General features: G+C 46.6%; 1 protein-coding gene across 1 annotated transcript in view; it reads left to right on the forward strand.

Moving 5' to 3' along the window:
- Positions 1–16,630, forward strand: part of LOC119646278 (LIM domain transcription factor LMO4-B-like) — a 273,183-nt gene that overhangs the window by 235,781 nt on the left and 20,772 nt on the right. Inside the window, exons 3-4 of the mRNA XM_038046687.1 lie at positions 1,334–1,767; positions 1,986–2,139. Of these exons, the coding sequence (XP_037902615.1) occupies positions 1,479–1,767; positions 1,986–2,139 (443 nt within the window). The 5' untranslated portion in view covers positions 1,334–1,478. The remainder of the gene's footprint in view (positions 1–1,333; positions 1,768–1,985; positions 2,140–16,630) is intronic.

The following is a 16,630-nucleotide window of genomic DNA, read 5'->3' on the forward strand; positions in this document are numbered from 1 at the left end:
GGGAACCGGGCTAGCCTTTTAAGTTCACATGTCTTAGGAAAATTCGGTTGGTGTCCTGGTGGAAGTTTCATGGGTTTGCCGTTCTATCCAAGTGGATAGGGGTCTTCGAGCCTCAAGTATGGGGTTGCGCTAATAACTCGGGTTCTGTACTCCCTAGATCGTTTGAGATTTCAGATCAATATCAATGCTAGACCATGCATTCAGTATAGAATGACAGTGTTGATGGTTGCCACAAAATCAATTCGTGCCTTTAGAAGACCGTGGGGTTAGGCCTAAACGTTCCTTCATATGTCTTCTCAAGATTGGTGGTTCCTATTGACACCATATCGAGGTTCGAACTGTGAACCGACATACATGCAGTCAATGACATCGTTCTACATTGAATACGGGGGAGTTTGCAGTCAGATTTGGCGTAAATGACTTTTCAACAAAAGTCATATAGAAAAAAGGATCTGATTTTCAGAAAGTCACTTAGCTAAAGAACTGCATGTTGTTAAAGGAGGTGCAGTCTAGGTACGCAGGTCACCAAGAAGACTACACTTTACTTCAGGAAAGTTAAAGGTTATTCATCTCTGGTTTTTCTAGGTTCCAAGACTCTTTCTTGCCAAGGTTGACGGGAGAATTTGCAACATTATACCCTCACAGCCTTAGATAGGCGCATTGCCTATGGCTTCTCTTCCAAGGTCCCGCTAGCTCCATGTTTGCATTCAAAGATAACATAATTTGCTATGAAAGTACGTGGCGGCATTCAATGTCCGATTCGAAGTGTGAAAATTACCACCATCTGGTTTCACCTGCTCCAAGATCCCAAGTGACTGACTGACGCTGATTAACCGTACGACGTATGGAAGGTTGCAAGAACCGCGAAGATGACGACAAATTGATGTGATAATGGCGGACGCGAGATGTGGTGTTTGCTAATCAAGTGAAATCAAAAAGCGATTTATCTACTCCGCTAAGGAGTCGCCATGCATTCTTTGGTCCGTGGAATTTTTCACGGAGTCGTTTGCTTCGTTTGTGGTGATTGCGTTAATGACGTGATAGCCATGGTAATGATAGTAGTTATCGCGAAAATGCACTATTATTTGCCAGAAACGTCGTTGTAAATTACAGATACGGTACCTTTGTAAGCGCTCAGGTGTTTCGCATTTCGCACCATTAGGAACGAATTATGGAATTAGCTTGGTTAGGCAGAGCTCTTTGGGTGCATCCAATTATACTCAGAAATCTGGATAGTATGATCCTTGGTTCAGGGTCTTAAAAAAAGTCTTATTTTATCGGAGTAATTCGAGGTGGAATACCTGAACAATTGCTTTCTTTTATCTCATTTCAGAGATCTGCGCCACAAGGACCTGTTCGACTTGAAAATTAACAACAGACGAATTACACGAAAATTACCGCCAGTTCCAATTGAATAGTTTGCTTCCTTCCCGGTACCGTCGTGCATATTTCATATCAAACTGGCAGTCGCTATAGAAATGAACCCTCATTTTCAACCCTACACGGATTTATCATCGCCAAACACCCCAAGTCCGGACGGCAATTATACGAATCTCGGCGGAACAGGAACGGGCGGGGTTGGAGGCAACGGAACCAGTGCAAACAGTGGAGGCGGTGCTGGTGGTGGTGTTATTACGGGCAACGGTAATACAATGGTCCATCATCAGAATGGTCACCCTCAACAGATGCCAATGGACGGCGGTGGACAAACAAATTTTCATCACCTAAACAATAATAGTCCAGTCAAGCATTGTGCAGGATGTGGAGGTAGGTTGGGATGAAGGGATGAAGACGACCTTGAATATTAACAGGTCGTTATCGTGCCTAATGTTGTGGTTATGAGTAGCTCCTAAACTTAGGTATCCTATTAAATACGGGATCCCTTAAAAAATGCCCCACGCTTTCATGGGAGCGTTCAAATTCGATACCAAGGACTACACAGGGAATTGTGCATTTCAATAGTTGCTTTAATCCTTATTTCACAGGGAAAATAGTTGAGCGATTCTTCCTGCACGCCTTAGATCGATACTGGCACAACTCCTGCTTGAAGTGCTACTGCTGCGGAGCAATGCTGGCGGATATCGGGTCCAGCTGTTTCACTAGGAGCGGAATGATTCTTTGCAAAGCGGATTACTCCAGGTAAGTTGTGCTTCCTTCCGTGTGATGACCTCCCTAAACTTATGAATGACAAAGAGGGTGAAGTTTAAAGGATAATCAGCTTCAGTGTGATCCCCTCAAACTGGACCAGGGCTAGAGTTTATCCACCGTTTTAAATTTTCAAATCCCTAAGCCACTAACGACCCCATTGAAGTTCCCAAACGTCCAGTACCACTTCTTGTGGTTCTCCCCAAGATTATTGCATACAAATATGAGCGAGTATTGTTTGTCCTGTTTCGTTTTTGGCAACGGTTATAAATCATTTGCCGGCATTTGGCTCGGTTTTTGTGCCATTGTGCGATTGTAACGCCACACCGTACTCCATCCATTCTCGTATATCGTAATCCACCCCGCAGCTTGTTTCAATTAAAAAATCGATAAAATCCGAATTTATGAATTCGAGCACGTCATTTTAACGAGGCTATTCACGCTAGCTGAATGCGGGACTCTGGGTTTACTCTTTGCATGTCTTACGGTGGCGGCGAGGGTGCTCGGCTCCTAGGCACAACGTAGGCGATATCCTCTATCGTCCTTTCGTGGCGGCCCATGTGGCGCAGGGTAGCGAAACTGCTTGACTCATATGCGTACCCTGGAAGCCAGGCCAGGCGTGTGTGAAAGTTTGCTCGCGAGCACCCCACAAGCGAATGGTTCTCGGGGGGCGGGGGGGGGGGGGGGGGTGGCTGGAAGGCCATGGTGGCGAGCAAGCTACGTAGAATCGAAAACACTAGACATATAATTTGGGTAGTTCAAACAGACAAAACGATAATGGTGAACCCCATCATCGGCGTTATTGTAGTATTCAATCCCCTTTGGACTGATTCGACATTCAGGAAAGGCAAACAAATCAAAGTCATGTGTGTGGGGGAGAATTATTTTAAATTTGTCGAATTTACTGATTTGAAAGTGGTTAAATTGGAAATGTATATTTGAGAAGATTGCAATGTTAATCTCATGTGGTCAGATAAAATCTTCCTGAGGGTGGTTATGGGTGTCGATAGTTGGGCAAAGTTAGGTGCTATTGCTGGTTTTTTTACCTCTTTTGAGTTTTAAAAAGGTCCAACTTACTTAAAATGCACCAATCATCTGGGCTGGATTATCTTTTTAGTTCCAGGTTATTACGCGAGAGGGAAGCCGTTGGTGGGTCCTTGCCCTGATAATCAAGTCTGCTTAGTAGAACCTTATTATGACCATCATCGACAGCGCAACAACCGGTGCTCACTCTAGGCCTGCCATAGTTAGGAAATCCAGAAATCCTGGTTTTGCGCCGAAGTCTACCAATTTGATAGCCTTGAAAGCTGTATCCAAACCATTCGAGAGTCGAATGTCGATGTCGCGGTTATTTGCGAGCCGTACAGAGACTTCGGCGGTCCGACTTGGGCGGTGGATGCGTGTGGCAACGCCGCAATCTGGGCGTGCGGAAGACAGGCCATTCAGGAAGTCATGCCCCCCCCCCCCACAAGCCGGTTTTATAAGGGCGAAGGTCAACAGTGTCCATATTTATAGCTGCTACGCTCCTCCTAGTGCAACCTTAGCACAATATGAGGAGATGTTAGACAGTCTGGTGTTGGACGCTAGAGACCGCAGCCCTAAAATCATTGCGGGCGATTTCAACACGTGGGCCCTGGAGTGGGGAAGCCGATCGACGAACACCAGAGGTCAAATTCTGTTGGAGTCATTTGCGGAGCTGGACATCGTGCTGGCCAACGTTGGATGCGTGCCCACCTTTCGAGGAAGAGGGTCGGGTTTGTTCGTTGACCTGACATTTGTTAGCACTTCACTGGTGCGGGAGATGGCTTGGCAAGTGAGTGAGCACTACACCCACAGTGACCGCCAGGCCATCTTCCTCCGCATTGGCAACCGGGAGGTGGAAAGGCTAAGGCGGTTGGCTGGTCTATCGGAGCTTTCGACGAGGAGACATTCCTGCCCGCATTGGAGGGAGCCCATGATCCGGATGGAACAGCGGTGGAAAGGGTCACATAGCTGTCTCAGCGTGTAACCGAAGCATGCGACGCTACGATGCCACGACGACGTTTGGACCACGGCAAGAGGCCAAACTACTGTTAGAACACGGAGATCGCTGCCTTGAGATCCTCTTGTCTCCGAGCGAGGAGACTTTCCCACAGGACAAGGGGAAGGCCGGAGCACCAGGAGCGTGAGGAGGAATACAGGGATCTGCGAAGCAACCTTAAGAAGGCCATTCGGAGAAGCAAGCGGGAATGCTACCAGAAGTTCTGCATGGAGGCTAATACGAATCCGTGGGGTACAGCCTACCAAGTTGTAATGAAGAAGATCCGCGGGCGAAAATCACCTCAGGTGATATGCCCACGGCTCTTGTTCCAAATAATTACAACTCTTTTCCCACAGCAGGAGCAGGACAAAAGAGAACCCGAACCGGCAGCTCAGCAGGACGTCTTCTCGATCCCTGATGTTACCGAAGAGGAACTTTGGGAAATCTGCAGACGTATTGAAGACGGACGGAATTCCGAACAGGGCTCTGAAGGTGGCGGTCAAGGCCAGACCAAGGTGGTTCGCAAGCACATTCGAATCGTGCATGGCGGAAGGAGTGTTTCCCGCCCAGTGGAAGAGGCACAAGCTGGTCTTGCTACCGAAGCCCCGAAAACCACCCGGCGTGCCCTCTTCATATCGCCCTATTTGTCTCTTAGACACCATGGGATAGATGTTGGAGAGGGTGATATACAACAGGCTGCTCCCGTTCATCGAGCTTCCGGGTGGTCTTTCAGAGCGGAAATATGGGTTTCGGCGAGCCCGTTCTACGGTGGACGCAGTAGCAAAGGTCGTGGAATTGGCTCGAAATGCAATGACCATGGGCAAATGCTGTGCTCTGGTGACGTTGGACGTCAAAAATGCTTTTAACTCAGCCAACTGGGGCTGAATTAAGGGCGCTTTGGCCAAACTGGGTGTTCCTAGCTACTTGGCTCGGCTCATCGAGAGTTACTTTTCGGACAGACTTCTCTGGTATGAGACGGACGACGGGCCGAAGGAGTACATTGTGACAGCAGGTGCGCCTCAAGGTTCTGTATTGGGACCGCTGCTGTGGAATATAATGTATGACGGAATGCTTAGCCTTCGCGTGCCCGAGGAGACAACGCTGATTGGTTTTGCGAACGACCTGGCGGTAGTTGCAATTGCAAAGCATCCCGCGGACGTGGAGCTTTATACAAATGAAGCCATTCACACCATCAAGTCATGGTTACGAATGGCCAAGGTGGACCTGGCGGACGAAAAGACGGAGGCGGTCCTCATTACCAACCGTAGGAAGAACAACACGGTTACAATCCAGGTTGGTAATCGTGAGGTCGTCTCAAAATCAGTTGTCAAATACCTGGGGGTGATGATCGATGCCAAGCTGAGTTTCAAGGGACACTTTGATTATGCGCGGCAGAAGGCAGCAAATGCCAGCTCATCCCTTGCAAGGATGATGCCTAACGTGGGAGGGCCGAAGTATAGTCGCAGGCTACTCATCGCGGGAGTGGTGAGGCCGATCCTGCTATACGCGGCCCCTGTCTGGGCGAGAGCGTTGAACCACGCTGTCAACCGGAGGAAGATATGTTCGGCATACCGGCCAATTGCGCTAAGGGTGTGCAGCGCATTTAGGACGGCGTCGACGAAGGCAGTGTGTGTTATCGCAGGAATGATCCCTATAGATCTTCTAGCGAGCGAGGCACACTGTCTCTACGAAAAACGGAAGGCCATCCAGCCGAGGTGAATGCGGATTTCCGAGAAGCCATCAGGAGAGAGTTGTGTGGCAAGTGGCAACAACGATGGGATAACTTCGACAAGGGCAGGTGGACCCATACATTGATCCCGTGTCTCGAGAAATGGGTCAACCGAAAGCACGGAGAATTGGATTAACACCTGACACAGTTCCTTACGGGACACGGTGGCTATAGGAAGTACTTGCATCGTTTCGAGTTGGACGAGTCTGCCAACTGTCCTGAATGCGGTGCTACACTCGAGGACCCGGAGCATGTTATGTTCCATTGTCCCAGATTTCTGCAGCAGAAAAGGAGGTTGGACAGCATCTTAGGGGTGGACATCGAGTCCTCCAACCTGGTGGAAGAGATGTTGAAGTCGGAGGAAAACTGGATGGCGGTAAACGAGGCAGTAACCGTGGTGCAGACAAAACTCCTGGAGTTGGATCGAGCTCGGAAGGCGGCGCGATGGAGACGTGAAATGGACGAGCTGGTATAGCGAACCAGAGCCTCCCCCGCGAAGTAATACTTCACGGTGGTCCCGCGGGAAGGGGCGGAAGAGGGGGGGGTGGTTTTAGTGGGTGTGAATCCCACACACTACTGCAACCTGGCGCAGCAGCGTCTTTCTAAGATTTCCACCTCCATCCATAAAAAAAAAGCTGTATCCTAGCCTATGCCTCTGAGGCAGAGTCTACCACGCCTTTTTCTACCATAGATATAGACGTCCCTATAGACTTGTCGGGCGGGATCATCTTCATTCATAAGGATTAGGTGATGCGTCTACAGCAATTTCCGGATCCTTCTGTAGGGGACCAAAATTCTTTGAAGTGTTCTTTCCTCGGACACGGCAAAGAGTTCGAATTTTCTCACTAAGAACCGAAATCTACGACTGGTGGTTTTTACCTGGCCATTCAGAGAAGCAACAGGGAATGCTGTAAGGAAATATAATACAGAACCGTGATGGGATAATTCAGACTCTGTTAATTTTTTAATCCTTTTATTAGAAATCATTCAGAAAATATTCCCCCGCAAGAAAGGGGCTCTCACAGCTTCCGTTGATCTACCTCTCAATGTAATGGCAGCTACCAGAGACGGGCTACTGGAGATATGCTGTAGAATTGAGGAGAAATTTTCCGCATCATGGAAGCGGCAAAAAGTGGCTCCACAGCCTAAGACTGGTAAGCCACTCTCCTACCAACCCATATGTCGGTGAGAGTAAATTCAAATAGATTGCTTCCGACCGTAAAGAGCCAAGGAGGGCTTTCAAATCGGCAGTATAAGTTCTGTAGAGCTAAATCAACCATTCATGACAACAAATTGGTAACTAGTTTGCTGAAGACGCAATTCACGGAAAGGGTAGTTCCAGCAAATATTGCATGGGGGTAACCTTAAATGTGAGGAATGCATCCAATTCGGTCGGCTGTTATCCATAGTCATTTACAAGATAAAAGCTCTGGTATGACATCGATGACGGACACCAAAAGTACGTTGTTCCCGCGAATGTCGGACAGGCCTACATCCGGGCCCACTTCCAGAGGAAGCCACGGTGGTGCGTAAGGCAGTCGATGTAATACTGGTTGTAGCCACAAAGTATCTAGAGCATGCTGGGTTATACTCAGGCGAAACGAGCAGTGCTGTGAACGTATGATTAGAGAGTTCTAGGCTGTCACTAGCGGGGGAAAAACCGAAGTGGTGCTCATCATCAAGTACCGTAAAAGAAATTAGGAAAGAAGATCATTTCACTCATTCCATGGTTGATGGACTCAATCTTGATCTATCCAGCTTGACTTTGGCGGAAGGCATTGCAGATCTCATTTAACGCGCATAAATTAAGTCCACTCTGCAGAAGACCAGCCATAAGGGTGTTCTCTGCCTTCAGGACTGCCTCAGATGATGTAGTGTTCGTCATCTCGGGAATGATGCCGATTGACATTTAGGCAAATGAGACGACAAACAACTACAATGCGAAGTCCATTTCTCATCTCTCACTGACGAAGAAGGCCAAAAGGGAGAGATTCGTTAGCCGATGGTGAGAGAGATGAAAACGCTCGGGAAATGGTTGGTGAACACGCAGGCTGGTTCCTGCCATAAAGGAATGGTTGGAGAGATGACATGGCGAAAACAGTCATAATCTCACCTAAGCTCTCATGCACAGGTTTAAATTGAACAACTCACCTAATTTCCCTTACTATGATAAATCCCCAGCGGATCGAGGGTGCGTATCTTCCATTGTCAAAAATTGGGAGAAGAAAATACAAACCAAAAAGGAACTCTAGGAGAAGTACTGGTACCAAAAAATTTAGTTTGGAGAATGCCAGCATGTTAGGAGAACTGAGATGCGATTAACTCATTAAGGGCCATAATGGAGCAAATTTCAAAAGGCAGAGGAGGCCAGGAAAGCGCAGATAGCCTAATCATAATGTAATCGGAATGCCGAATTCTCTCATGAGGGTGTGTAGTTTTGCCCTGGCAATGCAATCGTAGGTTCCCTTGAACTCAATGGTTATATTCCAAAAGTTTTGCCGCTTACCGCAAAAAAAATCTGATCAACTGCTGATTACCTGGAATAAAGCCTTTTTGGTATGAGGGGGGTATGACAGACAGAAAAGGGTGTATCACCTACATATGTTCCTGTTCCTAACAATGATAATGCTCTTCAGGTGGTCGTGACGATTATTTATCTATGTTTCACCTCCAGGACCTCTGCCAGCTGCGGTTATTCTAATAATCGTTGGCACAACAATCCAAGTGGATCAGGGCCTTGAAGTGTGTCAGAGCACTTCATTCAAGACCGTAACGGTGCACTACAGGATAGCCTGTAGAAGGCAAAGTGGTCAGCATTGCGTTCGCCCGAGATTATTACCCTCATTTGACTCAGGTACTCATTCACAGCTGAGACGACTGGTATCCGAGATCAAAACTCGATACAAATACCATTGCTACCAGCGAGATTTGAACCCCGACCTTCCGTACGACAGCTTTGTGCTCTAACCACTCAGCTATCCCGACCCCTGATAGTCAGAGGATATTCGAGGTTTCATTGTCAGTCGGGTTCGGGATAACATGCCAACGAGATGGTGATTCGAATCCCGCTTCTCGACAACGGTTTGAAGGGGACCAAAATGTTCACTCTTGCTAACTTAACCAAGAATTTCCGGACTGTAAGCTGTTTATTCTGGGCCTAAACGAAATGGGATTGGAAAACTCTGGAGAGTATACCTCTTCTTCTTGCAACACTGCACTTTTATAGTCAGGGAAAACCAAGTGGTATCAGATGCCAATCTGATGTCGGACTGCTGCTACTGGGTATCGCAAGACGCGTTTTCATGACCGGTGAGTCAGCTTCCGACAAAATGTGACCGCAAGATCGGAAATCTCGGTTAAGCAGCGCCGCAATTGGAGAGTGTTATGCACCAACGGAGATTTCTGATATATAGAAGAAGAGTGACTTCTCGCAGGATTGGGGAGTTCAACATGGAGGGCTTATATGATCCAGCTATCGCTCGACAGTGGGAGAGCTATCTTGTTGATCGAATCCAGATACCCTTAGTAACCCGCCTGAGAATATGAGTATTGGGACGTGATAAAAAACGCTCCTCTCTCGAGTGTAGGTCGTCGGCCATGTCTCGAAGGGGGCATCACAAGGACTCCATCTAGATTCCGCAGTCAGTCAACTGCAACTTCTTATCGGCAATAACGAGTAGGTTGAGAGCTGAAAGGAGCACTTCACCGCCATCCGCATCATATTCGCTAAAGGTTCTTTTCTTGCGGATGAAATGGCTAGTCCCCATACCTATGTTATGCGGACTGCCCTTCTAAAAAGAAGTGAAATCATTTCGGCCAGCAGTACACTCAAGTGGACTGAAACTGCTGGGTTTGACGGTCTCCTGAAAGACTGGAAGAGCTACTCTACAGAGTCGCTACTTCAAGACGAAAATCCAGAGAATCTGAGATCTTTCACGGAGAGCGGAAGAAGAGAATGATCGTTAAGATTCCGAAAAGGATACCCATGTTGAGTGCGACAATTGGACGAGTATCTGCGTATTCCATGCTGTCACCAAAATAATAACTAAAGAAATTCTGGAACACATCAAAACACCTCGAAACCAGTTGGTTTCCGCTGTGGATAATTCTACGGTGACTGCTCTTCAGTGCATAGGAAGGCTATTCCAGCGATGATGTCGGAAAATATCACGTGTTGCACCGAGGTGAGGTCTCAGAGAAATTTGAGGTTTAAAGTATCAGAGTTCTATCGTGTCACAGATATTATTTCTTCTTTCTGGTGGTGACGTTCTGGAGGACAGAGAGGGCTTCAATCGAGTATGACATCTTTCCTCAAACACTTGGACTAGACTAATGACATTTGCTTGCTCTCTCACCGGTACATGGACTATAGCTAAATGTTTGAATTGAACTAAAGGTAACCGCCTACAAAATCAATTAGCATATCTCGGAAGCATCGTTTCTCCCAAAGATGGCACCGAACTGGATATCGGAACGCGTATTAACGGCGCTGGATCCCCCTTTGCTTCCTTGTCTAAAAGGTAATGTTCTGTCTGCTATTGCTATATAGGAGTAGCAAACTCACCACCACTGTTACTCAAACGGTTCAAACCGTGTCGTCGGCACACAAGTCAGTTACTTATGGAGATGTTGGTCAGATGGCGGAAGTGGCAGTGGATAGGTCACATAATAAAGAAGGACGACAACTCCATTACTGGCTGTGACGGGTGGGTCATCTTAGGAATATATGGTGTAAGACAGTGGTGGCAGTTCAGACAGATCATGCATCATTGACAGGAATAGTTAGTAGTCAGACGAAGCGATAACTGATGAACACCAAACAATGGAAGGGAATGGAGGGATGCTGATATAAAATCGGTTAAGATTATGATATTGGAAGATTTTCAACCTAACGATGTGACCTTTTCCATCTGACAATTGTGATCGTAATTTATTGCTGGACCCATCTTTTGACAAACGAGGAGATTTTCTTGTAATCCCATTTGGACTCGTTCTGTCCTGGATGCAATCGTAGTTCTCTCAATTTTTGGGAGTTAATACTCAGCTCGTTTTTTTTCTTGGTTAAACAACTTCATTTTTCGTGTTCTTGGGTTAATAACTCAATCAAGTCAGCTTTGTTTGCGGATTTAGTTAGTTCTCAGTCCTCACCAATTTAAATCCAGACTGCTGCTGTTGAGAATCAACTACCTCTCACAGTTTAGTTGAGGTTCAGTCGTTTTAAGGTGAACTACCGGTTTTAAAACGCCAGAAAGCTGCTGACGTTTCATCCATGGCAGTGGTAACTTCTTAGAAGCTGTCTCCTTAGCAAGCCAGATTGATACAAATTTACCTCAATCACTGGCAGGAAACGCGGGACCTACCTATCCGCAAGAAGAACATTGCACAACATTTGACTTAAAGACCAAACGGGCCAAGCAGCCTTATGGGCTCGCGGAGAACAAGCTTTCCAGGAAATAACGGAGTAATCTGAGGCTATAGAGTCTTTTGGCAAGCTAGTGCAGCCTGTACTTACACCGGCCACCAGGGAATCTGCATTGAAGTGAAGAACAAATCGAGCTCGAAGAAGAGCTCTCGCAGAATACCGGATAGTCTGCTCGGCTGGACGGCGAAATATTTTGAGGTGGACACGTTTTCCGTGGCGCTCAAACCTGACACAGTCCTAGATGAGAAGGCTAGAGAAAAAGCCACCCAAATCACTGGTTGGGTGACGGAAGCATGCGATGCTACTATGTGCAGAAGGCGATTGCTCCCCAGTAGGCAACCCGATTACTGGGTGAAAAACGAAAAAGCAAACATGCGAGCCGCTCATTTTCGGCAAGGGGTCTTTTCCAGAGCCTTAGGAGCGACGACGCTTGAGAGAAGGCACACAGGTAACTAAGTGGCCGCTTGAAAGCTATTCGAAGTAAAAAAAACAGGCTTGAAACAGCTATATGACCATGCCGATATAAAGTCTTGGGGTGAGGCCTGTAGAGCGGTAATATAAAGGTTGCGGAAATCACCCAAGGTGACGCCCTCCTGAAAGAGATTGTTGCCATTCCGTTTCCTCACCACGAAAATAGCGGGAGGCAGGTTGCTAAGCTCAACGAGGTCATAATGCCTCCAGTAAGTGTGGAGGGGCTACGGGAAATATGTGGTAGGTTCGTCGATAACAAGGCCTCAGGTTTCGATGGCATCCCTGACAGAGCTTTGAAGCTGGCAGTCAAGCCTTGGCTCGACCTTTCTACTACACTTTTGAGGCGTACACAAAAGAAGGGTTATTGCCTCCCCGGTGGAGAAAGCATAAGTTGGGGTTGCTTCCCAAACCTCCCAATGGGGAAGATGATAAAAGGAGTCATCTACAACAGATTTCTGCCCATCGTCGAAAACAGCAATGGAGAGTCGGCGTGTGAGCTTAGTTTCTGTCTTGCCCACTCTATGGTGGATGCAATAAGCATGGTTGTGATTTTGCAAAAAGGCGCAATAGTTGCTGACAGCTGCTGTGCTATGGTGGCAAATGGTACAAAATTAAAGGAGCGCTGCCTGGCATAGGTATTCCCGGCTATTTAGCGATTTTTTTTCAACCAAATTCGCTCAGAGAGGACTATCTGCTGCTGGGCGGATGGGGATCCCAAAGAGTACATTATCGCGGTTGCGGTACCACAGGGCTCGGTACTGAGTGGCTTGCTGTGAACTGCTTGCTCTTTCCATGTCAGAGTGTAATACGACCGCCAGCTTTCCGGATGATCTAGCTATGGTTGATAAAGTAAAGTTGTCAGAGGATGTAGAGATTTATGCGAACGGAAACAGTGAGAGCGGTAAAGACCTGGTTAGAAAGAGTCGGGTTGACTTTAGCGAACGCGATAGCGGCCTTAATAAAGAACCATAGGAAAAATAATACTGCGCAAGCGGAAGTTCAAAGTGTCAAAACCGGCTACCAAATACTTAGGGGTGTTAATTGACGCAAAACTGAGCTCCAGGGAGAACCTAGACTATGCATGCCAAAAGGCAGGCAGTGCTACCGCGGCACTTGCAACAATGATGTCGAATTTTAGCAAGCCGAAACACTGTCGGAATTTGCGAGAGTGGTGTGATCTATCTTGCTTTACTTGTCATCTGTGTGGCCAGAGGTGCTTGAAAATTGTTATAGACGGGAGTAAGAAAATTCGGTTTACTGGCTTATGACTTTGAGGATTTGCAGTACTTTTATAATCGTATTAGATGAGGCAGTACTGGTGGTGTCAGGCATGGTCCCTTTCGAGATTCTGCCGGAAAAGGTGACTATGTTGAACCAAGCAAGACATACGGAGTGGCAATGCGGGAATGCCGCAAAGTCAGAGTAGAATGATCTCTGGCAACTCAGAAAGGATGAGTTTACGGAGGATTGGTAGACGCACAGGGTTATTCTCAACATTAGGATGTAACTTGAGCGGAAGCATGAGGGGACGAACTACTACAAACATTATCCAGTTCCGCATGGGATGCAGGTAATATCTTCTCCGCTTTGGATTGGAGGATTTCCCAAATTGTCCTTGATGCGGTGGCATACCGGAGGATGTAGAACATGTGATGCGTCACTACCCACAGTTCGCAATGGAGAGTAGGAATATGAACCACATGTTGGGCAGGATCGTGAGATCGGAGAACTTAGTCGCGGAGATGCTGGGGTCAAAGGGGAACTACTTTACGGTTTCAGGAGTAGTTGTTGAAGGAAGGAAAGGAGTAAAAGGACGAGTATCTAAAGGAAAATCCACCCCGCGTGGCTGCGGCTGGGGCTGGTGAGACCGGGGTGGTTTTTAGTGAGTGCGAATCCCACACGTGCTCGCTCTACCTCCGACGTTTACACGGCAGAGCTGGACCTGACAGGTCTTTCACTTCCTTGTTCGCAAAAAAAGACCGCACAAGATAGTTTTGCAGAGTGAGCAGATAATAATTTTGTATGTTCCTTAAAGTGATGATTGGAATTGATGTTCGCCGTTAGTCCTTAAGTGAAACTTCGTGTCTACACAAACTCCCCACAAATTCGCGTGTTCAATTCAGTTGCCACCATTTGGGAAAAGGATAGATTATAGTTGCAGAGTCGATAGCCAACTTATCCAGGACTCTGGCATAACCCGACAGATCCCACTTCGTCCATCGTAACACCATAATGTCAGGGATAGTTTCCATAATTTCAGCCTCACTAGATCTAAACGGTTCACTATTTCTCACTGAATACCATGCACCCTTGCGTCCTCGTTACTACCAGCATCATCAGACTCCAATTATTTTCCCAGGATTTTTTTTACTCTAGCTAAGAAACAGATAATGATAAACGTAAATTCTATAGAGTTGAGTTGCTAAGGACAAAGCGAAAGGAGACGGCATCGACGTAGTAGAGTGTGGATTACATGTAACGCCTCCTTTATTCTCGTTTTATTCTTACAAATTGCAGTGAAATGCTGAATGCAACGCAGACTACACTTGACACTGCAATCTTGCTGAATAGAAATAATGGCCACCATTAAGATTTTAACGAATGTATTTTTTCTCATCACTTTGTGCCTTTATTTCCTGCGCGAGTATTTAGGATTTATATCACTTTCCTTGTGTGAATCTGCCGTACATGTTTTTACGCTAACAGAATTTTAATGGCCGCATTCGAGGTCTTCTGATTGCTTTAATTTGTTTTGGATTCCGTGCAGCGGTCGAAAGGACGAGATGCAGGCTCAAAGGGTCACAGTCATTAGCGCGTTTGTAGGTGAGAGGCTTTGGCGCATCCGTGCTTATTCCTCCCCACCGACCCCAGGACATTAGAGATAGAAGAATGCTCCAGTAATTGAGGCTGAAGGAGACCTGATTGAACTGCCAAATTCCCAGAAGACCTGAGGAGGTGGCATGACAATGACTTTGCGGTGGCGGACATAACGCGTTTAAGTGCTTTTTTCCATTCACCGCAAGCGGATACTAACAGGGGGAGGCCAGAAAATTGAAACATTTAACTTCGTTTTTCCTATTTTGATATTCAATTTTCATCAAATTAATGTCAAAAAACATAAAGAAAACGTGACAAAAATCCAAAACACCACTAAATGGTTGTGTAGTATTCCAGGAGAATCGCATTCACATTCGTCGGGCTCCACCGCGTGTATGGGGATGACCCTTCTTTGCGCCCAGGCTCGCCTCCGAAACGATTGACTGGGGAGTTCAATGGGAATCCCCTAGAAATGTGTACCCAGGACCAGAAGCGACATGCGGTTATATGGCATAGCGAAACGACGTTTATATCGTCCGTATTGAGTTATAATGGTAAAGTTTGGATGAGGTGATTCCGGCGCTCAGTGTCTTTTTTCCCTTCCGCGAGTCGTTTCCATTCATTCCCTTGATTTGTCTTCGCCCAACTCGCCTACCTCGCCCCCTGGGTTTCTTTGCATAACGTGTGCTTCCACGGGGAGTGTGTACTCCTGGATTCCTTGGAGCGAAGGAGGACACGGTGCATATGTGGCTGCGAGATTTACTCGTTGAATCGAACGTGGCGGAGAGCATCTTTTTAATGGAGATGAAGTAGAAGAAATGGAAGTGTGATAACTGGGACTGAATCAAAGTCGTCCTCGTCATGCTTCTCGGAGATTTGCCAGTGCTGCACGATGACGATGGTGCTACATGTCTTCCTGGGAGCATCGTGGTCGCCTCTACATACATAGCAGGAGCACTCCAACGACAGCCGAACAAACTATGGCAGCAAATTGTGGTAAGAAATTTAAATTCAAACGAGAAACAATTAGATTTAAATGGTGCGCAAAATTGTATTAATGTCGTTCGTTTCCGGAGACATTTTCTCTGCCCTGTGCCTTGGCGACGTGGATAAAGACAAGCTGACTAACGAAATTTCCGTTGTCTATGTTTGCATTGGGAATAGCAGAGGAGATAATGATTATGATGGGAATGATAACGACGATTATGATGACTGCGATCTTTAACGGATTCCGTCGTGAAAGCGAATCAAATCATCTAAAAACTTTTCTGGCAACTTTAGAACTTTGGATAGTAGAAAATTAGTATTTGGTTAAATGGTGCGGTTCCAATTTGATTGGGGTATTCCAGCACTAAATGATTTCATTCAACGGAATTGGGTCGGCAAATGTGTTGTGGATATGATATTTGGAAGGATTCATTGATATTTCAAATTTCTGTGGCGAACACTGCCAAGTATTGCCATTATTTTGGACAATTATTGTAGTCAACTGTTGCGTCCACCCAGAGAGTATTAGAGTTCATACTATAGATTGACTCCACTATGTCCTTTGCAAATATTTCATCTCACCCCTTTTCCAATCAAGATTTGTGTTCCAAAGGACCAAACACTTCATATAGGTACCCAGCGTCATCCGGGTACCGATTAATTCTGTGATCACGATCAGTACTCAATTGTTGAGAGACACTGACAAGCTAGTTAAGATTTTTGAATTTTGCACGTTACATTTCTGCCATAGTTGAGGAAGAGTCCAACTTTGAAGCTGGAACCAGACTGCAGAAGCTAAGTAAGCAGTTTTTCGGGAGCCTCAAAAGATCCTTGGTCAGAGCGTGGGTGGTGGACGCTATACTTCGTAAATGCTAGTGGCTGAACCAGAAGTCTGAGCCAGCTGGATTCGGCTTCTCTTGCCTTTCCCACGGTAGCTAGTTACTTTAGTTTACGCAGCTCCGAGCACTCAGGCCATTGTTGGGCCCATTGTACAATCCCCGTAAATCGTCCATTCAATAGCTTCCCGCCCACGGTGTTC

The sequence above is a fragment of the Hermetia illucens genome, chromosome 1, assembly GCF_905115235.1.
Source record: "Hermetia illucens chromosome 1, iHerIll2.2.curated.20191125, whole genome shotgun sequence".
Taxonomy (NCBI): Eukaryota; Metazoa; Arthropoda; class Insecta; order Diptera; family Stratiomyidae; genus Hermetia; species Hermetia illucens.